Source organism: Rhinopithecus bieti, unplaced genomic scaffold (genome assembly GCF_001698545.2).
Source record: "Rhinopithecus bieti isolate Rb0 unplaced genomic scaffold, ASM169854v2 scaffold_5626, whole genome shotgun sequence".
Classification (NCBI taxonomy): Eukaryota; Metazoa; Chordata; class Mammalia; order Primates; family Cercopithecidae; genus Rhinopithecus; species Rhinopithecus bieti.
In genome coordinates, this window is record NW_016805666.1 from 1,308,955 (window position 1) to 1,332,302 (window position 23,348).

Consider the following 23,348-nt stretch of genomic DNA (forward strand, 5'->3'; position numbering starts at 1 on the left):
CACCCCCCACCCCAGCTATGATTTGCACTAGTGGATGAAAGAGGCACTACATCATGGGATGAACATTGTAAAGTGTTACAGTATCCTTTGGGTAGATAGATTCTGAGAAGGGGCTGGAGACGAAAGCATCAACACTCCATGCTTCAGCAGGCTTTGGGGAGCTCCGGAGGCAGGTCAGTGGCTGACACGCGGTATTGCACCTTGGTGTTGGTGATGGCACCATGCTTCTGGCGCAAGTGAAGTCGCAGCTGGCTTTTGTGACGGAAATGCAGGTTACACTTCTCACACTGCAGGGACATCAGAGGCAAACTGTTAGCTGTCATCAACCCAAGAAAGGTGTCATTGCTCAAAGACCCAGAGAGGAAGATTCTCCCTACAAGGCACAGGGGCAGCTCTTGCCTCTCCAAGGCCAGGTGAAGAACCCATATGCATCCAGGCTTCTGCCAACAGGTAAGCTAGCATCGTGCAAATGTCCATTCCCTGCTTTCCCAAGTGTTGCTTCTGCTTCTCCCTTGCTAGAGATGTCCTTCCCTGCCTTAACTCCACAAGTTCAAGTCTTATCCAAAAATGCAGTTAGATGCAAACTCCTCTAATTATTAAGTCATTTCTGAATCTCTCAAGGATGAAAATAATCCCTGTTTTCCTTTGAGCCTCTGTAAGAGTTCTACCTTTACCACACAGCCCTCCGTGTGCATGGATCCTTCTCAAGTGGGTAACACTTTGAGGGCAATGGCTATTTTTCTCTGAACTTTATAATCTTCCTAGTACCTAACAGAACGTACCACTTATTCCAATTATACAATTAATCTAAACACACCTGGACAAATGGACTAGATCAGTCTGAATTCATGGATATTCTGGAGTCTAGGGTAAATGTTTTTAAATGCAGTGATATTCTTTCGTAGGGTATGTATCTTAGATAAGCTGACTAAACATTAGCAAGTGGAGCCATTTCTTGATTGAATTCAACGAATGGGTAATAAGCACTTTAGTTTAGATAAAAGTTACTTAGAAGTAACATGGATGACAAAATGTAAAGGGGTAATCTAGAGGAGATATTGAATGAGAAAGGACATTCCTAGATAAAAACAGAAAATGTAAGTAAATATGAACTTTAGCTTACAATTATATATCAGTATTAGTTCATTAGTTGTGACAAATCTATGGAACTAACGTAAGATGTTAACGATAGGATAAAATGGGTACAGCTTGGAGCCCTCGGTACAATCTTTGCAATTTTTCTATAAATCTAAAACTATTCTAAGACAAAAAGGGTAATAAAATATGTTCAGATAGAGTATATGTTTTAAAGTGAAAATGGAAATAGATTAAGACAAATAAAAAATGAGCAGGGCCATGTGTAAAATCTCTGGTCTTGGGAGACACAGGGTCTACCGTATCTATGCCATTCACCGCTGTGTGTCCCCAGCCATGTCATTTCTCTCTCCGGGCCTTGGATCTCCCTTCTGAATAGCTGGGTCAATACAGGCTGAAAGTCATTCTCAACTCTGATATCCTATGCATCTAAAATTCTAGCAAATCATTATCATAGTAGATATTTATTTTACTGTTACTATGTGCCTGTGCTACACTCGACACTTTAATAATTAGTTAATACTACAACTTCATGAAGTAGACACTATTATCAAACTCACTTTACAGATTAGAAATCAAGGTGCTAAGAGGATAACTAATTTGCCCAAGAACAAACAGCAAGTAAGAAGATATTCACTCACAGCTTGATAAACAAGTGAACAAAAATAACCATGTTTTGCAGGTTAACATGGTAGGTAGGTTAACCATTCATTGATTACTTGTTGTTCCCATCACCACCTAGAAGGATGTCATCAAATCCTCAAAGCAACCATAGGCAAAATGTACACAAATGAGCATGGCTGTGTTCCAATAACCTTTTACTTAGGGACAATGAAATTTAAATTTCATATACTTTGCACATGGCACAAAATATTCTTTTGCTTTTAATTGTAAAACCATTCCTAGTTCATGGAATGTTCAGACATTGGCACACAGGCTGTAACTGCTGAGACCCAGCCCTAGAACTCTACAATCCCAGGGACCCACCCACAGTGTCGTGCTGCACAGCTGGCCACCTCCTCTTTCTTAAAATGACTCTTCTCTATGCTTTTTTAAAATAATTTTTTCTTGTAACATCATTAATTCTTATAACATTCTTTTTGTTCTCCTCCTCCCAAGAGTGTTCCTTCTCAAGCACCTTAGCTCCTCTTAAATGTGCATCTAGCCCAGTGTGGGGTGTCTAGTAGGCACTCAATAAGTATTTGTGAAATGAATGAATCCAGGTGGAGGGAATCAAATATATGTATCCACAGTCTAGACTCTTCTCAAAGGCCCAGATCACCTAGTCCGATACCCCCATTTTAAAGACGAGTGCCCTAAGGCTTGGGCCAAGGTCAAGCAGGGTGCCTGGCCATCAGATCCAGATCTAGGTCTTCCAACCATTAGCATAGTGGTTGCCCCACTGTGTGCTTGAGATGGTAGCAAACAGTTCTACTGTCTCCCTGCTCCACCTCCTTCCCTGCCCTCCACATCCCCGCAGGCCAGAGAGCGGCCTCAAGAGGCTTACGTACATGGTATGGTTTCTCTCCTGTGTGGATTCGCAGATGGCTCTTCAGAGTCTGAAGGTGCCGGAAACGGGTGCCACAGATTTCACAGGGATAGGGCTTCTCACCAGTGTGGATGAGCACGTGGGCACGGAGGTGGGCCACCTGAATGAAGAAGAAAGCATGAGAGGTCACCTGGGGTGGGTTGCAGGCCTCTGAGCAGCCCCTCATCAGCACACAGGGACTGACCGGTCCTTTCTCCAGGCCACTCTGCTCACCTGTACAAATCTGGCTCCACAGGTTTCGCATTTGTAGGGCTTCTCTCCAGAGTGAATTCGAGTGTGGGTTTTCAGGTTGGCTGGTCGGTTGAACTGGGCCCCACAGATGTTGCAGCGATAGGGTTTCTCACCTATTACCGAAAAAAGGGGAAAAAGAAAAGCCATATTCAATAAGGAAGGTCTCTGCAGTCTCTGGCTCCTGGATTCCTAAGCGGCCTGCTCCTCCCTGAGGACACTTGTGTTTTCCTTTCCCTTAGGGAATGTCGGAGAGAGAATCCAGGGGCCTGCCCCATGCCTGCCAGCCCTCTCACACACACCTGCATACCTTGCAGGGGACCAGGGCCAAGAAACAAGTGGTGGCATGGAGTAGCAACAATGCCAGGTGTGGGATAGGAGAGGGGGAGGTTCCAGGAAGCCTGGGCTTTAGAAGCAGCTTTGTCATTAAGATGATCTGCCTGTGAAACCTGGACAAGTCACTCTCCTTCTCTGGGCCTCAGTTTCCCTTTCTGCAACCTGAGGGGCTACTTCAGATTACCTGGGAAGACTCTTCTAGCTTTTCCCTTGAATAAGACAGTTTCATTCATCAACTCATTCACCAGGGAGACATAATCAGGCTGCTCTAGTTCCCCTCTTTTAGAACAAACATACTTTTCCAGTTGTGGCAACTACAGCTGGATTCCATTTGCAAGAGGGGTGGGGCTTGGGTCTGAGTAGATGCTCAGGCAGAGGAAACCAATAGAATGGCTGAACCTTCCTTCCTGAAAGTTTCTGGGACAATAGGGCCATTTACAGTACTGAGAGAGATTTTAAACAACAATCAGGTCATGAGAAGCTACCTGGTAAAGGAATGTGAGTTGATAAGGAACAAGTTATTGAAAGAAATTAAGAGAACTTTTTTTTTTTCCGGCTTTACAAAAATCGAATCTGTTTGTCTTCCCCAGACTTAAGTCTCTTCACCTGTACATGGGATTAACACTTCTGACCCCAGCAAAGGCAGAAAAGCAGGATAGAGCATCTCAGAGGAAAGAGAAAGGACACAGGGAGTGGATGAGTCACGTCACCAAGCAAAGACAAGACAGCATTAGGCCCCTCGCTCAGGCCAGGATGGGGCCTGCCTCCTGCCTTGCCCCACCAGGTCTTCAGGCCCCACGCAGCTTTCTCTAGGATCCTTTCCCTGTCCTGCCCCAATAGTTGTGGAGACTTCGGGTCATGTGCGGCAGGGCCATACCGGTATGGACGGTCTTGTGGCTGGCGAGGTTGCCCTTGTAGCGGAAGGAGGCCTGGCAGCGATCACACTTGTAGGGTTTGTCACTGTGGGTCTGCAGCGTGTGCCTCTTGAGTGAGGCCTCCTCAGAGAAGCGGCAGTCACACTCATTGCAGAAGAAGGCCCCGTTCTCTGTTGGAGGGTGGTAGGGGGACACCAGCGTCAGCACGAGGAAGGGAGGTAGGGCTCTAAGGCCACTCTCCTCTGTAGCTACCCCCGTGCCAAACTGAACTCTCAGTCCCTCACTCACCCACCCGACATGGATGGGAGCTCAGAGCAAAGGATCTGTGGGGACTTTATTTTTCTTAGCATTTAGAGTCTTAGCCATAGAGAAGGGAGAAAGGAGAGGGACTGAATTAAGGTACAGAAGGGAAGGTCAAACAAATAGGTGTTCAGAGGGCCTGCGCCAGTGTGAGGAAAGCTCAACAGAGATTTTCTTTCCCCAAGAGCTCTGAGAATTGATTTTTAAAAATAAGTTTATGGTTTTATTTACACTGATACACAGAAGCCCTCAGGCAAGACCCTTTACCTCTGAGCCTCTCTCTGTATCTCTGTCTTCAAAGTCAGATAATAAATCCCTGTCCTGCCTACCTCACAGGAGGATATTATATTACACAAAATAAAACACAAAGCATTCCAGGAATGTAAGATATAGGTCAATTCAATTCTACTTTGAGGTCACTGAAGGAGGAATCAATGATGAACACTGTGGTCACCCTTGCACCTATCTGGATCTCATGTCTCCAAATCCTCCTGTGAGATTGGGAGACCAAAGCTGATGGTGGAAGTGGGAACAGAGGCCCAGAGAAAAAGAACTGGAGTTCAGAGCAAAGGCAAAACTAGCCAGGGGGCAGGAGGGGACAGTTCTCGCTCTTCCATCTATGGGTCCATGACTCTGTGCCAAATCTCTTGGTGGAAGCAGCTGATTTTTTTTTTTTTTTTTCATTTGTTGTAACAATTTGAAAATGACAAGTCACGGTGATTTAACCCTGATTAGGTACTACTGGGCTCTATTACTGTAGCCAGAGCTGGGTGAAGAATTAGACTTTTTTGTCTGGTAAAAACTGGGAATGCCAACCACTGACTATCCAGAAACTCCAATTCAATAATTCTCTTCAACTCTTTTAACTCGACTAATATTACTAAGTTCCTACTCCATGCTAGGGACTTACTACTACCTATGAGGGATGCAAGAATGAATAAGGTCAGATGCTTCTCCTTGCAGAATGTACAGTCTGGCAGAGAATAACATGCACACAGGTTAGTCCCAGTCGTTTTGGTATTGAGGAATGGAGAAAGCTCTGGGAGTTACAGCCAGTCCCACAAGCTACTTGTGCTGGAATGAAGCTAAAAAGACTGTGTGGTAAGTCCTGATTACCCCAGATCAACTCTAATACCCCATCCCTCGCTTTGGTTAGCTCGGTTCCCTAAGAAGCGAAGCGTGGGATGAACGGCTGCTGACTTGGAGTGCCAGTGGACTTCCATTTGAGGACTGTTCCAATCAGAGACAACAGCATAAGTAAAATGGAGCACAAAACCCATGGAGCAGAGGGGTCTTCCTTCTCCCTGACAAGGGGAGGGAGGGAAAGGGACTCACCACAGCTGGAATCTGAGTACTCAGACTGGGTCTCTCCCATCTCCTCAGGGAACGTGGGGCCGGCGGTGTGGAGGCACATCTCTGCATGCTGTGGGGACTGAGAGCCACAGGAGGTGCACTTCGGGGGGTGCATGTAGAGTGGTGAGTGGCTCTCACTGCTGCTGCGGGGAGAGCCTGTCAGGGACCTGTGGGCAGGAGTGAAGACAGCCTCAGCACCTGGGGCAGGGTCTCAAGACCACCCTCTCCTCCCTGTGTGTTGGCAAGCCCAGAGGCCAGAGCTGGACTGCCCACTCAGGCTCTGAGACCCCAGAGTTGTCCTCAAGTTTATCTCCAAACAGTATCTGCGGAAAGATCACTGACCAGGGTCAAACTGAGCCAGAGCTTCTCTGTAACACACAATCTCTCTCAGTCCAAGGGTAGCAGGATGGTCCCCTGCCACATCAAGACCACAGGAAGTGCCTGTGGGATTTACAGAACGCTATTCTGCCCCAGAAGGGAATTCTCTCTTGCTGTGAAAACATATACACTACTTCAGTGTAATATACTTCCTTACTTAGACTAACTCAATCAATATGCACTGATTCCACACCTCTAATAGGCTCAGCAATTCAGGCAAGAAAGAAGAAACCTTTGTATCCATCAGAAGAAATGATGTGGAACCCTGCCCAGGTAATCCCTGACCTCAGACCCAGACTGTCTCTGAAATCACCTGTTAACGATGTTATTGAGCCGGCTGGCTTGCGGGATGGTGGAGTCCTCCCCGCTGGCACTGAGCTTGGTTGGGGACTGGAGGTCAAGGTTCTCAGGCTCCATGGGTGGCTGGCAGGCAGGTGGGGCAGTGTAGGCTCGTGGGGAAAGGCGGCCCAGCTCAGCCTGCTCTGGCCCCTCTGGTTTGGCATTCTGGTTGAGGCTGTTGAGTACGATGAACTTGTATTTCTTCCAGTTGCAGGCTTTAGGGTCAGTGGGGCTCTTGGCTGGAGGGGAGCCAGAGGCCTGGAGGATGCAGGCATTCTTACTGCTGCAGGACTCTGTGGGCGAGTTGGGCTGGCAGTCAGATTTCTGGGGGCTCTGTGGACTAACCAGACCCTTTCGGTTCAGGGGTGCATTGGGGGGCTCGAAATGCAGGGCAATCTCATCTTCTGAGGAGGGTCTCTCTTCTTCTTTGCTGACCTTGTCACAGGGGAAGTAGGGGGCATTTCGGGCTGAGGGGGCAGCAGGCTTGAGGCCCTCAGCCACACTGTAGTGCATATCGCTTCGTGCCTCTTCTGGGACTGTTTCCTTGGGTGAATAGATATTGCTGTGGCACACACTGGGGGACACCTCCAAGGCCGGCCGGCTGTACTCACTGGGGACTGGCCTGGTACTATCGCACGGGAGGGCCCGCTCCTTGGGGAAGGGGTTGGCCACAGGCATCCGGACATCCCGAAACTCCTCATCGGAGAAGAGAAGGCTGCTGACAGGGAGGTGGCTGTACATGGAGTAAGAGGCTGGCGGTGTGGACAGGCCACTGTACAGGCTGGGGGCAAAGGCTCTGCTCTCACACCCAGGGGCGTTCCTCAGTGGCAGGTTGTTCTCCACCACCTCACGACCCCGATAGGCCATGATGTCTTGAGGCATCAGCATGCGGCTGTTGAGGAACTCTTCATGACGGGGCTTGATGGCAGGAACCATCTCTGCTTCACTGTGAGAGAAAAAAAGAGGAAAGACACCAGCCTGAAATCAGAACTGTTAAACAGATGACCTTCCAGTGGCACTTACGTAACCACATCTGTGTTTGAATTAGCTAGACGTAGGTGACATGGCTCTGGAGCAGGGAAATACAATTACAAGGCATTTACACTAGAAGCCTGGAAATCTAGCCTACAATTGGGAAGACTGAGGCCCAGAGAAGGGAAGTGAGTTACCAGCATGATCTGTGCCTGATTAGACATAATCGTGTATGTTTAAGGCACATATCTATGCATATGTGTGAATCTATAGCTCTTCTGATGTTATAAAATTTTATAGCTCACATAAAACTTTCAAAGCCCTTATCTCATTTCACCCATGCAAAATCCTGAAAGGAAGGAAAGATGGTTATTATTATCTCCATTTTACACATAGGGAAACAGGAAAAGAGGAATTTATACAATGTTGGTATGACATATTTGGAGGATCATACACAAATGAGTAACCTACTGAAGAAAGAACTTGTCCAGATGCTGATGAAAGCTTATATAGAGAACAGGCAGCAAATGCCAATACAAGAATCCCTGGTCTAGAGCAGCCAGATCGGGTTTGCAAATCCAGCTGTGCCACTTAGCAGCTAGGGAGCAAGTTACTCAGCCATTCTAAGCACAAGGCCTGATCCACTGAAAGTACTTGTAAATAATAGTAATGATGATCTTGCCACCATTAGCACCCACAGGAGACAAAGAACTCTAGCTGTATATACCTGAAGAACCATCATGTGGGTGAAATAAATAGGCAAGCTCACCATGATGACAGTTAACGGAGCTAGAACCAATAAGAAAGTTAAAGAGAAGCCAAAAAGAGAAGCTTTCTAACTGTCCAAGGTATGCCGTGTGGTTCTGGGAACACTGAGTTTCTGGCTCCTGGAGGTTTTCAAACACAGCCTGGAAACCCCTTCTGTTTGAGCGAGGATGCAATCACTCTAGCATGGCTGGATCGAATGGTTCTAAAGAAGTTAAGCTCTGAGTCTCTGTTCCACGTAGTGAAGCTCTTCCCTTCTTTGGATCTCAAGTTCCTCACCTTTAAATGAAGGTCATGTCTTATCACCCCTCAGGTAGGAGGTTAAACTCAATTCAATTCAATAAATGTCCTGCCTAGTAGGAGCAGTGTGACACAAAAGGTGAGTAAGATAGCCCCTGTAACCTTGAGCAGCCCACAGTCTGGTAGGGAACTAAGGCACATATGTAAATAGTTGTAATAGAAGTCTAAAGGAGAACTAAAATACATATGCAAATATTAAAATAGAAGGAAAGTTTAAAGCACAGGCAAAATGCTTCACAACACAGAGGAAGAGCTGAGGGAGGAAAAGTGGTCATCAGAAAAACTTCCACGGAAGAGCTGGCATCCAAGATTGGCCTTGCAGGATGGGTCGAGGAGAGGGTATATTAAGTGAACGGAAGAAAGCAAGATGCGGTAACGCATAGGACATATCTGCATAGCCACAGGAGTTAAGTCTGCCTGGGGCACAAGAGTTAAGAAGAGCAGAAGTGTGCAAAAAGAGTGGAAATGTGGGTTGCAGCATATCGTAGAGGAGTATTTCTTCCGTATGCATGGATTATCAAAGGTTTCTGATCGGGGACTATCTCTTCCATCTCCGAGGCTTCCACCCGGGCAGCAACTCACCTGGTCTTGATAAACTTCCGGCAGGTGTCCACAACATGCTCCATCTGCAAGTACATAGCTGTGGCCATCACGGCCATGATGTTGCCCTCCCGCAAATTGAGCCGAGATGTGTACATAAAGTCCAGGAGGATGCAGAAGCCCTCAGGGTTGATCTCAGGATCTAGATTGATCACACTAAGGTTGCATTTCAACTGGTCTGTGAAGATGCTATAGAACAGGCCACTGTAAAACAAACAAATAGCCCATTCTAGTAGACGTATAGAATCTGTGATCCATTTCAGTCAGCACTGATACTCAGCCCCTTTCCCCTGGGCCTACCTCCAGAACTTCTATGGTAATTAATAATAGCTGCTATTCATGGAGAGCTTACCAAATGTCAGAGAGTCATTAAGCACCTTACTTGCATTATCCTTTGCTCCTTACAGCCCTGCAAGGTAGGTACTATCATTCTCTGCCTTTACAAATAGGGGAACTAAGATCAGAGGGGTTAACTGAATATTCTTAAAGTCACAGGGCCTATTTTCCTTTTAGTCTTAACTGCACGGATTACCAGAGTTAATTTAGCCCCCATTTGCAGTAACTATTCTTAGTCTATCTTTGGCATAAGCATTCCCTCTTGTTCCATTGCATTTATACTTATTTTAAAAATTCTATCTTTTTTTAGAATTTGGGTATGAATGACAACTAAATAAAAATATGCCTATATCTATACTCTACTCCTTTTATCAAAGTCCATAGATTAAAAGAGGGTCTGTTATTCCTAGAAGACCCAAGTCAAACCCCAAGCAATGCCTCCAGGTGCCATGCTGCCTGGTGGTGGAAAGAGTACTCAATTGTAAACAAGAATTCTGGGCTATCGCCTTGATTCTTGATTCTACTTTTTCTGAGTGGGTTGCCAGAAGTGAGCCAGACTTCCACCAAGTAGCTATGCAACTTTGGGTAAGATATTTAGCTTCTCTGCATCTTGCTTTACTCATCTTTAAAGTAGGAGGAACAATCATGTCTACCTTACAGTGTTGTGGCAAGAATGAAAATGTAAAGGATATAGAATGATGCCTGGCATATAGTAAGCATTCACCAAACATTATCTATTATTTTTATATCTCTATAAGCCTCTGTTATTTCCACTATTAAAAATCAGGTGCTCAGAGTAGATGTTGGATGAGTTATCTAATAGCAATAGAGATCCCTGATTCTACATCATTTAACCTCCCTGTGCTTTCCTTTTGCCATCAATAAAATGAAGACAATAGTGCAATGCATAACACTGAAGGCTACTAAAAAGATCCAGGGAGATGATATCATGTAATATTAAATTGCTTTGAAAACTCAAATACTTGATGAACATGAAGAATCAGCTAGTTCACTCTCATTAACTCTTACATATACTCTGAACACCCATGGAGATTCAGTTGTAGCATAAAATAAATACATTTATAGCATAAAAGAGCAAAATATTTCAAATTAACTTGCTTAAGCTACTTAAAGAAAGTTCATTTGAAATCTTCTGTCATTTTTTCACTGGTCAACTGAAGTTGTTCTCCATGTCTGCCCCAAACACATCCTTTCTTGGGGCAGTAAATAATTTTTCTCCCTCTCTGCCCATAGAACATGACTCTTTCTTTTCTAAAAGTGCATTCGTTCATTCATTCATTCACTTGGGAGCCTACTCTGCCAGGTCATGGTGCTGAGATCTGGAGACAAAGCGAGACGTTGTCTCCAATAAAAGGCCTCCATGTTCCACCTTGCTTGGCTGCCAGCACCATCACCCCACTTTGACTCACCCACCCTTTCCTTTCAGACCCCTCACCTGCAGGCCATGAGGACCGTTTTATGGGCTCTAAACTGCTCACGGCTCACAACAATGACAACATCAGTCAAGATGTCTCGACTCCGGAGACGATTAAGGTTGAGAAGAACATCACTGGCATGGCGGGTGAACTGGATGCAGCTGTCAGCCGGCGAGGCCATTTTGTCTTCACTTTTTGAAAAAAGAAGCCAAAATCCTGTTAGTCCTCCAGAACCTGTTTCCTGCTTGCCATGAGTATCAGAGCAGGTGGCTCAGCCTGCTAAGGTACAGAATGCAACTCAGGTCCCTTGTGTTTGATCTTTGAACAATTCATAGCCCAACTCTGGCTATTATTCTTCACAGTTTTAAAATGGGGAAAATAGCCGGGCGCGGTGGCTCAAGCCTGTAATCCCAGCACTTTGGGAGCCGAGAACGGGCGATCACGAGGTAGAGATCGAACCATCCTGGCAACACGTTGAAACCTATCCGTCTCACAAAAATACAAAAACTAGCCGGCAGTGGTTGCTGGGCGCCTGTAGTCCCCAGCTACTCGGAGCTGGAGGAGGAGAAATGTGCGTAAACCCGGGAGCGGAACTGCAGTGAGCTGAGATCCGTCCACTGCACTCCAGCCTGTGCTCCAGCCCGGGCGACAGAGCGAACTCCGCTTCAGAAAAAAAAAAAAAAAAAAAAAAAAAAATGGGAAAATAACTTTTATCCAGCAAGCTGGGATAGAAAGTCCTTTAGGGGAAAAGCAAAGGGAATGAATGTTTGTTGAGTGTTTTTCCCACATACCAAATACCCTGCCAAGCACTGAGAGGCAGTGAGTATGTGGCAATGGAGAGACACTGTGTTTTTTTCTTTTTTTTTCTTTTTGAGACGGAGTCTCACACTGTCACCCAGGCTGAAGTGCAATAGCGCAATCTCAGCTCACTGCAGCCTCCGCCTTCCCAGGTTCAAGCGATTCTCCTGCCTCAGTCTCCTGAGTAGCTGGGATTACAGGTGCCTGCCACCACGCCCAGCTAATTTTTTTGTATTTTTAGTACAGATGGTGTTTCACTATGTTAGCCAGGCTGGTCTCAAACTCTTGACCTCGTGATCCACCCAACTCAGCCTCCCAAAGTGCTGGGATTACAGGCATGAGCCGCCGCGCCCGGTTGAGACACTGTGTTTTAAGATTATCAGGCTAGACTTGCCTTTTGCTAGCTGTGGGACTTTAAGCAGGTTGTTTACTGGTTTTGGGCTCTGGTTTCCCCAAATGGAAGTAGTAATACCTATGTGGTTATAAAAGTTGGAAATATATTCCTCGTTTATAGGAGGTTCTCAAAACTCACAGCTATTCTCATAAGTATCTTATGTCATCATCTCAGTCACCATCGGTCTCTCTCTACTGTTAGGCTTTAGAGTTGCCTGACTTTTGCACCTTGAGGAGCTAGCATATTGTTGGTGCACAGTAGCTGGCTAAATTAGTTTGTACAAAGAAAGAGTAACAGACTGATTGACCATGCAAGTGTTAAGACAGTCTAATACAGAGGTGAAGGATGGGGACTAGGAGGGATGTAGAGGGAACTGGTTATCCTTGTCTCACATAATGAACAGTAGCAAAGTTCACAGAAACACATGTATTGGCAAATTCAAAAGAAACAGTTTGTCCCAACATTTTAAAGCATATAATTTTATTTACTTACCCAATGCCTTGCTTCACAGTCCAAAATTTTGCTCAAAACCTGCAGAGAAGAGAAGAAAGCAAACAGAAATTGATTTAACGAATGTAAGATTGTCCACTATAGTCTTATTTTAGGACATACACATTTAGTTTTGCTTTGATAGTTGCAGCTTGCCAGCTGGTGTGGTTTTACCACAAGCTAACAAACATTTTCCAGCTCTGCTCTTACGAAAACAACAGGCACCCGAAGCTATGAGATAATAATGTTTTTATCCTGAGTACTGGGAGTACAGTTGCATACATTAATTAGTTATACATACACACATACATACATACATTTCCTTCTTCAAAGAAAAAATTATACCATCCAAAGGCCACTTGAGTTTATGGGAAATAAAAAACAAGAAAAATGGTTCTGTCAACATTAACAATAATGATCCATCCGTGGCCTAAATATACTGGACATCATTCAAAACCTGCTAAAATATTATCTTTCAAGTCTTAGAATGATTCCACAAGGACAATAGGGCCAATATCTTTATCTTTATTTCACTGGCAATGAAACTGAGATTTAGGGGTTCCAGTGGCTTGCTCAAGGCAAACAGCTAGGCAGTATTTCCTGCCTATCTGAAATATTAAGACTGAATATAGACTCTGCAGAACACAGCCTGAGACGTCATGTCTACGTATTCCTTGAAAACCTTTGTCTTGTTTTTCAAAGTTTTCTCTCCCTTCCCTACTGGGTCTAAGACCAGACAGAATGCTATTGCTTCCAAGTTTGTGCTTCTCCCTGCTGGTAAAAGACTTAACTATGTGATTTAGCTGAGAACTGGCCAGGGAGCTCTAAACCTTAAAGAGATTTAATGAAATATGTACCTCCTTCCAAACTGGCTTCTCTAAAACAACATCATTAAAAGCATAGGTGTAAGACCCTCATTTATGATCAAATGTGGGCTGCAAAACAAAACAATATTTGAACTGTCTTTCCTCCTGTAAAAAGGAAAAAGAAAAAGCAGAACCTTTTAGAGCTATTTTCCGGGTAAACGGGCCTGAGGCCAGCAAGGTCATGTTGGGCCATGTAGATGGTTGGTGACCTGGCCCTAGGTCTTCTGGCTCAAATTCCTGTCCCCTTTCCAAATCAGCCTACGTGCTGTAGAACATGCAAGACAGCACCCTGATGTGGGTGAATCTCATTTTTAAGTTCCTTCCCCCACACAAACACTTTGCCCCATTCCAGGCTGCTGAGTCTTACCAAATGAGCACTCTAAAATGAGAGGTTTCCTTGAGTCTGTAACCAAACACTCTGACATTTCTCTGTGGTCCCAAGTGCCAGTCACTCAATCCCATCGGCTCCAAGGTTAGTGTGTGCATGTGAGCGAGTGAGGACTGGAGGGAAGGAAGTGGGGAAGGGAGAGGACAGAAAAAGACAAAAGAACCTATCTCCTCTTCTCCCCAGCCCAACTCGAGATAGGCAAAGAGAGATAGACTAACTTGGTCTTTACCAAACTTCAAGGATTTTCTCCTTTGCAAAAGAAAGCTGAAGACACATGGGAGGTTTACTTGTAAACTTTCCTCTCTTCCCTCATGGAAGGGATCCTCAAACACTTCTGGAATACCTAGGCTGTTCTTTAACCAGCTTCAACCACCAGCTTGCTTGTGGATTTCCAGTCGCAGGCTTCTGGAACCACAGGAAGCCCAGATTTGCCATTTCACCATGACAAGGGGCAATGACTCACTCCAGACACGGACTGAAACAAACAAATTCTCCTGTGTCCACTGTCAGCTAGGCCTTGGGCTTTTCACCCTAAGCCTCTGCCTGGCCAAAAACAAATGTACACACACGAGGCGCAGTTTCACTCCTTTGTAAGCCAACTCTTCTTAAGAGCCCCACCCCCGACTCCTGAGTGTGTGGGTTGAGTGTGGGCAATGTTGTCACCACCCCCACCCCAGATGCCGCAGGTGTGGAAGCACCACCAGTATTTGGTTTGTACTTTTACCGAGCCCTTAGTCCTTTCCCACCCCTCAGTATTGCATCTTATCCTTATAACAGCACTGCTTTATTAGGGAGGGAACTGAGGCCCCAGGTGAGAAGCCTTGCTCCAAATCTCAAAGCCAGTTTCCAGCAAGTTCTGGACATGACTCATCTCCTAGATTCAGCCATTCCACCAATGCCACACACAAGACTACCCACAAAAACAATCTCCAAGGAGCAGGGCTGTCAATGAGAAACTGCCACTTGCTCGCTGCCCCCAGACCTGGACTTCCCACCCCAATCAACCTGCACCCGCGCTGGGTCAGTAACCACCACGGTAGAGTTACATGTTTTCTCCTCCCTTCCTCCCTTTAGCTCCTTTGGCGCTTTCCTTGTGCATAGCCAACTAGGCTCCTTGAGAAGGCAGATCCTTTAAAAGAACTTTCCATTGAAAGAAAAAAAAAAAAAAAAACAAAGAGAGAGAGAAGACAGCAGAAAAGAGAGAGAGAGAGAGAGAGAGAGAGAGAGAGAGAGAGAGAGAGAAAATAAGAGCGAGAGGCGAGGTTAAGAGCCAGAGAGCGAGTCCATACAAAAGACCCCATCCTTTTCCTTCCTCCTCCCCTGGGCTGGCACCAGGAAGCCCCATTTTCTCGCTCACACAGAAGAGCACAAACACCAGCCTTGCGCGCCGGGGCAAGCCTAGGCAGACCTCGCTACCCCACCCCGACGACTCCGTACCTGTCTTCCAGGGACTGCCCGCCCCTGGGCGATCCACCTCGAAGCCCCCCTCAAGGCGCGATGGAGGCTTTGTGGTATGACCGTGGCGGCCCTTAATTTAGTTACATTCAAATAAAACCTTTCGTGCACCTCGGTAGCTAACATTGTGTGTATGCCTTTTTTTTTTTTTTTTTTTTTTTTCCCTGTTACGCCGTCAAGGCAGCGGGCAATGAGGGGAATGGCACAGCCCTCTCATTCCCGGAACGTAGTCAATCTCGGCTCTGCGGATTTCACGGAACACACTTTGCCTATCGCCGGCTCCAACAAGAAGTAACTTTCCAGGAAGCTGCCGGGCCCGGGCAGCCGCCAGGATCGCTGCCTGCGCTGTGCCGGCCGCCGGGGATTCACCCGGGGAGGCGGGGCCGCCGGGGAAGGCTCGCGGGGAATACAGCACACTTTCCCCTAAATTCCTCGTCCGCGCCGAGTGCAGGGCTCTCAGAGTTCACCTAGTCCAACCTCTCACCCACAACCATTTATAAATAGGGAAGGTCAGACAAGTTAGTAGCAGAGCTGGGTCTAGAACCCAGGAGTTCGAATACAATCCGAGGCTCATATCGAGACTTTAAGTTGTCCGATTCCGAAGTTTGTTTTTTTTCCCCTCTTTTTGCCTTCCATTCTCCCTCACCCCCTTTCTTTTAGGGGAATGTTTGGGCGAGACTTCAAGGTCAAAAAGATGGAGTCCCTAGGGGCTGAGGATTTCCATCATAGGCGCCCCTGGCAAGGTTGGAGAAAAACTAAATCGAAAACCCCTTCCGCCTACGTTGGCAAGAACGGGAACCCAGCTCCCCTTGGTTTCCGCCCAAAGTCTTTAGAATAGGAGCTGCCAAGCCGTAAGGATTTCCGAAACCGATTTCCCGGAAACCGTAGAGACACTGCTTGGACTCGGCAGAGGCCAGGGCCCCGACCCCTGCGCACGCACTGGCACTCTCAAAAGTTGCCTCGCCTTCCTGTGGCCCTCCCGGGTGCCATGTCCTAATTGGCCTCGGTAGCAGGCTCCGGGGTGCGCTTTCGGGGGTCAGGGGACAGTGAAAGGCTCAGCCACAAAGGCCGCAGTCTGATCCTAAAACTAGCCAGTGGCGTCACACTGCGCCGCTCATCCCTTCTGCGGCAGCGGAAGGGTCAGAGTCGGTCTGCAAAGACGGAGTCTCTTTGGTCTCAAAATCCTACATTGAGGCTTTCTCACCCCTTCGCCCGGTAGGATAAAGGTGAAAGAGACGGTTGGGATTTAATATGGGGTAGAGATGAGAATCTGGGAAGTTAAAATTAAGTAAGTGCTTTTATTGGAAATTAGGAGTCCCGTGGTTCCGGGAGCTCAAACCTAATGGTGTTTTTACCGCTGCCTAACACTAGAGAGAGCCCTTCATCAAGGTTTGAAACCGTCAACCCCTTTCTCGCCCCTCCCCTCCTTCCCATTGACCTAGTTTGGCCAGAGCCTCCCGATTTGGAGAATGCCTTCCGCCCTTCCTCCTCCTCTCTAGCCAGGCCGGCTGTTGGATTATTGGTAATCTAATAACTCCAATAACCCGCTGAAAAATCCAAAGGGAAATTTGAAAGTGTAAAGCACTGTTTAGGGACAAGGACAAGGAATTTTAATAAGGCTGGAACTGCCGTAGTGAACCCCGCATCAGGGGCCCTGCCATGGGGCTCCCGGTCTCAGCCGTGTCTCAGCCAACTAGCTGCACGGCTGCAGACTCCACCGTGGTCCGGCGGCAGGGGGTGAGGTCAAACGGCGGAGTTGCTTTTATTCTTGGGGGAAGACACTCTTCGCCCTCTTGGCTGGGGGACGGGAGGGTGCAGGAGGCGACAGTGGATAAAAGCGAATTTGATAACGCGATGGCCTCGGCAGCCGCTTTGGATAACCGAAGTGTTTGGGGACATTATGTCCTGACTTTCATTTCTATCACGTTTCCTGCCAAAGTGCTCTTGCAAGCCTGCAAGCTTCTAGGAAATGCAATAAAACAGAGGGATGTGTTTTATCATCAAGATCTGAAGAGGAGTTGCAAAAGGGACGTTCCCCATACGCTCAGCGCGAGACAGCCTTCCAGAACGGCCCGAAGACAATGCCAGCAAATCGCGTCCCGGAGCAGAGATCCCTCGGCCGTCCTGGCTGGACTGGGCTCAGCCTTTGCAAAAGGGCTGGCGGGGGAGGGGAGAAGCATGATCTCCTCAAGCAAACAATGCCTTTAAAAATCCGATCTGGAAAGAAGTCAGCCAAGGTCCTTATTCACGTTAATGAAGATGGAAGGCACTAACTGTCCTTGGAAAGCGATGAGTCAAACTTGACCGCACTTCAAACACGTTCCCAGATTCGTTTCCAGCCCGAACAGAGGCGCGTTTCTCCGACGCGGCCTCGGACGGCTCCCGCAGTGGGAGAGGCTGAATTCGATCCCCGCGGACCTGGGCCGGGGAGACGGCGCTGTCTCCCGCTGCAGAGCGCGCCGGCTGCCGCTAGGGGCCGCCAGCATGCGGACGCGCGTTTGCCATCTTAAGTCACGAGCTCGGAGGAAGAAAACTTGACGGAGGAGCTGTTGCGGCACAAATTCTGGCCTATCCATATGACCCCCACCCCCTCACACACACACACAGACACACACACACACACCCGGTTTCTCGCCAGGCTACTATGCAAAGGATGTTAGGAAGGGGAAGGGAGCGATTTCAGGATCGAGGCTCGCCCAGCAAGTCTTTGGCCCAGGCCTTAATCCCACTCTGAACACGCAAACCCCCGAGCTCCGAGACCCACACCCCTCAGCACCATCTAGGCTTTTCTTGTCTATTACCGAAAATCTTAGGCCATATTTTCTTAAAAAAAAAAAAAAAAAAAAATCCTCCAAGACTGCTGCGGAGCGGTTTCCAATGAGCACTGGCAACAAAGGTGGCCTAAGAGGTTAAACTCATGGTTCTGGCAGCCGATCCATTCTCATAAATACTTCAAAGAAGCTGAGATAAACCCGCCTTCGACTTTCAGTCACTGACATGAAATTCAGAAGCTTAAAATCTGGTCCTGGTTAAGACACTAACTCACCACTAACAAGCCTCCTTGTCGGGCCTGTTTCCTCAACTGTAAAACAGAGTTGTACGTCCCAAAGCCCCTGAGCTCCTAGATGGCATCCTTCCACTACCGACTTCCCCTAAGAAGGGCCACAGGGACAGGAAGATGGTGTGTTCGAAGCGGGTTATTTGTGGTTTCTCTTAGTGGAAATAGATGCTCATCGCTGAGTGATGGGCGAGCAGCGAGGCCTTTCTGATTTTCATCCCTCTTGTCAAAACTTTGGAGGTTGCATGCCATCCCCATTGGAGGGTGCCCTCCTTCTGTCAGTGCTAGCATCGGTCAGGGTACCGCCGCCCGGGAGGTGGAATGGCGAGCCCACCGCCCATGACCGCGAACTCGATCTCAGCCCACCGCTAGGTGGCAGGCCAGCTCGTCCGAGAACCGCCGCGCGGCCGCAGCTTCCACACCGATCCCTACCCGCCCCTCTTTATTTTCTGTCTGGTGGGGGCGAGGGTTGGGGGTGTGATTGCCTCTAAAAGCAAAGCTAGAAAACATTTAATTTAGTGGATGTCATTCCATTCTTCCCGATGCTCCCGCCTCTAGCAACCACAACGTGGTATCTGGGGGCTGGTTTCATGTATCATAAGTTGATTCCCCCCCCCCCACCCCCTGAAAAGCTTTATGTACTGGGAGGGGAAAGAAGGTGCACTTGTCTTCAAAAAGCAGAATGGCACTCGACGGCATTGGCAGATATTCTTGCCAAACACTGGTCGTCCAGCAAAGAAAGTCGGGAATAAACTCCTGATCTTCTCGGAGGAAAGGGGCGCTGGGGGCCGAGAGCTGGATCCCACTCAGGCTCACTGCGTCTGGCAAAGCGGGGGAGTGGGGAGTCGGGTATGGTCTTTTGGTGAAGTTGTGGGTCTCGGGAGGGTTGGGAGGGGCCGTTCCTGGCTTCCACTGGGGCAAAGAGAAACCAGCCAGTTTTGCCACTACGCTGCACCCTCGCTGTGCTCGCGGCGGCAGCGGCGGTCCCACTTGTTGCGCAGTGCTGGAAACCGGCACGCGCCATTCGATGTTGACTCACAGAGGGCTACAGACCAGCCTACCATTGCTCCACGCCATCCACAAACCTCCTCAACACACCCCCTACACATACGTCCTGCCACCGCCGGCAAAACTACAGCATTTCCAGCCACTATGGTGTTTTACACCTAAACATCCCTCACTATCTCGGTATCCGACAGGCAGCAGAATTAAGATGCCCTGAGAAGTCAGTCCAAGGGGAAGGTCGGGCTACCTCCGCCTGGAGAACTATTCTACTTAAAGTCAACCAGGGACCCTCCCCCCACCAAATATATATATACATATATATATATATATATATGAACTACGTTGCCTATTATAACACCATCCTAGTTGGAAAGCAACATTTTTCTTCCCTACTTGGTAAATTGCAAAGTCCTTTTATCCGTTAGTTTTATCTCTCCCCTTTTTTTTTAAAATCTCTGGGGAAAATGTTTCATAAGTTCACTTCCCAATATTTTCAAAATTGACTTTTACCAATAGTTTCACCTACCGAGGGGTGGCGCTGCTGCACCGCCTCCTCTAAATCTCTAAGTTTTTCACAACAAAGTGGGTTGTGAGTGTCATTACCCTGTAGGGGATAGAGGGAAGGAAGGGTTTTGACATCTAGCCTGGCTACCATTTACTCAACCAATAACTGGAACTCTGCAAGGGCTCAGCAAATGACAACTTAAGAATTTAGAGTCCCATTCCTATCCACCAAACCCAGAATAAGTTAGCCTTTTCAAGAAAGCATTGGAATAAAACCTTTCAAAACTGAAAAGAAAAGGGACAATTGGAGAATTCCCACTTTGTCTGGCTGTCTCCTTCAAGTCCCTAGTTTTCATGAACACCATCTAGCCTTACTGTCCCTATCAACAGACCCTTAAAACTAGCCAATGCTTCAGCCTCTAGTATTGGAAAGTCTTCCAAATAGGATACTGAGGATACTGGACACTTCTATTTATAAACTTGGGGTGGCGGTGCCGGGGGGAGTGGAGAGAGAGCTCCCATCTACAGGTTTCTATTTTGGCTTGAAGACTCAACTGCAGTCATTAGAGTAAGGGAATGCCCATCTCCTGGTACTTGTTCGCCATTTCCTTCTCCCCCAGAGACAAATACCTTTTCGTCTTTTTTTTAAAAAGTATGTATTTTAAAGCAAGAATGTGATTTCATCTCTCTCCTTTGAGCTCATGTTTGCTACCTCCAGGAATAGCGTGTGGACTAGGGCCAGATGAACTTCAACTTGGGCTGCAGATTTACGAGGTTCTGTTCTAGTGCCAAAGGCTCTTGGTAGTAAATAGTGAGCAAAATAGATACCTGTCTCCTGATGGATCTTGCCGCCCCCTCTTTTTTTTAAAGTTATTTATTAAAACCACACACACCTTGCAAAGAAAAAGGGAAACTGGCAGTCTCTGTAGAGGAAGCCGGTGGCATCGCTCAGAGCCACAAACTGTATTTCTAAACAGCCCTTTCCCTGGTTCCCTCTCTCCTGCCCCACTTTTTTTTAATCCAGACTGTAAAAAACACATCTACTGACACTTACTTTACTTTAAAAAAAGAAGAGAAAAAGTAAAGCGTTACAAGACTTTCCTCCTGGAAACTATAAACTGATTGAAAAAAAAATCCATAAAAGATTAAATCCTGGCGGGTTGTGGGGTGGCGTGAGCAGGGGGGCGGTGGAGTGGAGATTGGCTCTTTGAGGTGGTCAGGGGCCCTGTAACAGCTTGGGACTTTCAGCACCTGGTTTGGGGTCATTTATCTGCTCAACTGTGAGGACCCCCCACCCCCAAACCCCAGCCACCAACTCAACCATCGTAGAAGGGAACACAACACAGAGGGTCTTTTCATTTTTTAAAAAAATTGGTTTGGCTGTGTTTTGTTTTCCATGGGGAGCTTTAAAACTCATTATTGCAAACACTAGTTCCATTTTTCGCCAGGTTCCATAACACGAGCATCATAAAGGCAACAGCAACCCAGCAGTTCTCAAGACATTTACCACGGGTCCACTACATCCGCAGCGGGGCCCCTAGCTCCTGCTGCCCGCCCCCCCCACCCTTCTCCTCGCCCCGCCCCCGGAGCTCAGCCGATTTCTGAGGCTCCAACTCTACCCACTCCCTCCCCGGGCCGCCGCCGCCGCCGCCTTCCCCCATTCTTACTCCCTCGAGGAGAGCCACAGGTTGCACATCCAACCAACCTCACAATCTATTTTTGCAAAATCACTCACAAAGATCTCCCTTTCGCGCCCGCGCCCGCGCCCGCTCCTCCCGCGCCGGGTCCCCCCAGCCACAGCCACAAAGTGCCCTTCTCTCCTCCCGAGTCTTGCACATAAGGAACGCGGGCTGGGGCTCTGTTTGTCTTTCTCCTCGCCCAAGGTAAGGACCTCGGGAATCTGAAGCCTGGCGTCCGCTACGCTCAGGCCCGCAGTTCCCTTTTTACAGAGCTTGTACCATGGGAAAAAAATAAAATAAAATTTAGGAAAGGGAGGGAACAGCCATTGGGAGCCAACACAGAGTCACGCAGCACCCAAAATACAAACACCGCGGCGGCCAGAAATCCCGCCACCTTTCTCGTTCTCCCGGGCTGTCCTGTCGAGGTTCCCTGAGTCCCCCAGCACACTGAAAGGCATCGCAGGTGCAATGCGCACCCCTTTCCCACCCACCCCAGAAACCCTGTCCCGCCATCAGTCTGTCTCCTCGGGATGAGCAGGGAGAGCGCGCGGAGGTTCCCGACACCCTCGACTACAACCAAGAAAGAATAATTTTCAAAGTGTTCAACATCCCCGCCCCCAAGCTCCCCAAAACACAGGGGCAGGGGACACCAAAACACTCGGCTCTCGTTAGGAAGATCACGGCTCTGAAAGGAAATAGTAGACACGATACTTCATCTTATCTGGATTTATGACCAAAAGAAACAAAACAAAACAAAACCCGAGGAGTTCGCTTGCATTTTTTCCTTCCAAATCTCGGTTCGGCTCGAAGGCAGGGAATCTAAAAGACCGAGGCCGATGGAAGAGAGCCAGCGGGGCGAGCGAGCGGGCAGACTCCCTTTTTGCCTCCCGGAGTTACCCAGAAGGACAGGGGAAGGGAAGGAAGAAGAGGCGAGGAAAAAGAGGAGGGAGGGAAGGGGAGGTCAGGAGCGAGGGAGCAAGGAAAGCAGTTTGCAAGCGAGAAAAGAGGGAAAAACACAGCCGCACGAATCCAGAGAGATCACAAGCCGTACGCAAGCAGCAGCAGAAAGAGCGAGAGCGCGAGCGCGCGTCCTCTCCGCGGTCTGGGGCCAGACAGCCCCCAGAATTGTCCGAATCACCCCCAAGCACTGTCTCGTCCTCTCTGCTCCGGCCGCCCCTAATTCCCCTCCTTCCTCGCCTCCACCTCCTTTCCAAAAACCAAAACAACACCAGGGAGGGTGGCAAAAGCCTCCCCAAACCGGCCGATTCACTCAAAGACAACAACAATAATAATAAATACATAAAAATCTATATCCTAGAGTGGGAGAGACGTGGGACTAATCTTCGGTATTTATTTTAACACCTGACAGCTAGAATAAATAAATATATACATTTATATCAATAGATACACATAGAAAACTTGGAGCCAAAGCATTTGGCAAGAGCGGAAAAAAAAGAATTAAAAGGTAAAATAATGATCATGAGCAGCGGCGGCGGCAGCGGCACCAGCGGCAACAGCGGCGGCGGCGGCAGTAGCAGCAGCAGCGGCGGCGGCAGCAACAGCAATAATCACCTGGTGTCCGGCCTTTCCTAGAAACTTCTTGCATCACCACTTCTAAGAACCCCAGTTCTAAGAATCAACAGAGCTCAATTCTCGGAATTTGAGCTTCGGACTTTACCACTGCTACGTGGCAGGGGAGGACTTGGTGTCAGCTCTCTGAGATTTTTACCTCCCCTGGCCGATCAAAAGCCCTCAAAGCCACAAGATTTTTTCGCTATCCGGCATATTTCGAGGTCCGCATAAGCAGAGTGTCTCGGATTTGGAGGTTCCGGTTCGAGGTTCGAGGGGCC

General features: G+C 47.8%; 1 protein-coding gene and 1 long non-coding RNA gene across 5 annotated transcripts in view; one reads left to right on the forward strand and one right to left on the reverse strand.

Annotated features, from left to right (window-relative positions):
* LOC108530471 (uncharacterized) overlaps positions 1-9,781 on the forward strand; it is a 32,530-nt gene extending 22,749 nt beyond the window's left edge. Inside the window, exon 3 of the long non-coding RNA XR_001885841.1 lies at positions 9,737-9,781. This is a non-coding gene — a long non-coding RNA (uncharacterized LOC108530471). The remainder of the gene's footprint in view (positions 1-9,736) is intronic.
* On the reverse strand, positions 1-23,313 carry BCL6 (BCL6 transcription repressor). 4 transcript variants are annotated; one of them, XM_017873414.1, is made up of 10 exons: positions 23,071-23,146; positions 12,547-12,585; positions 10,883-11,053; positions 9,073-9,294; positions 6,428-7,399; positions 5,719-5,903; positions 4,086-4,253; positions 2,858-2,988; positions 2,607-2,744; positions 1-287 (listed from the first exon to the last, which is right to left on the reverse strand). In XM_017873414.1, the coding sequence occupies exons 3-10, from the start codon at positions 11,041-11,043 to the stop codon at positions 144-146; spliced, it is 2,121 nt and encodes a 706-aa protein (XP_017728903.1). In that variant the 5' UTR covers positions 11,044-11,053; positions 12,547-12,585; positions 23,071-23,146; the 3' UTR covers positions 1-143. The 4 variants fall into 4 exon arrangements, with proteins under 4 accessions (XP_017728903.1, XP_017728906.1, XP_017728905.1 ...); XM_017873417.1 differs by lacking the exon at positions 23,071-23,146 and adding an exon at positions 23,228-23,313 and having other exon boundaries at positions 144-287; XM_017873416.1 differs by lacking the exon at positions 23,071-23,146 and adding an exon at positions 15,235-21,267 and having other exon boundaries at positions 144-287.
* Between the last annotated feature and the right edge of the window lie 35 nt (positions 23,314-23,348).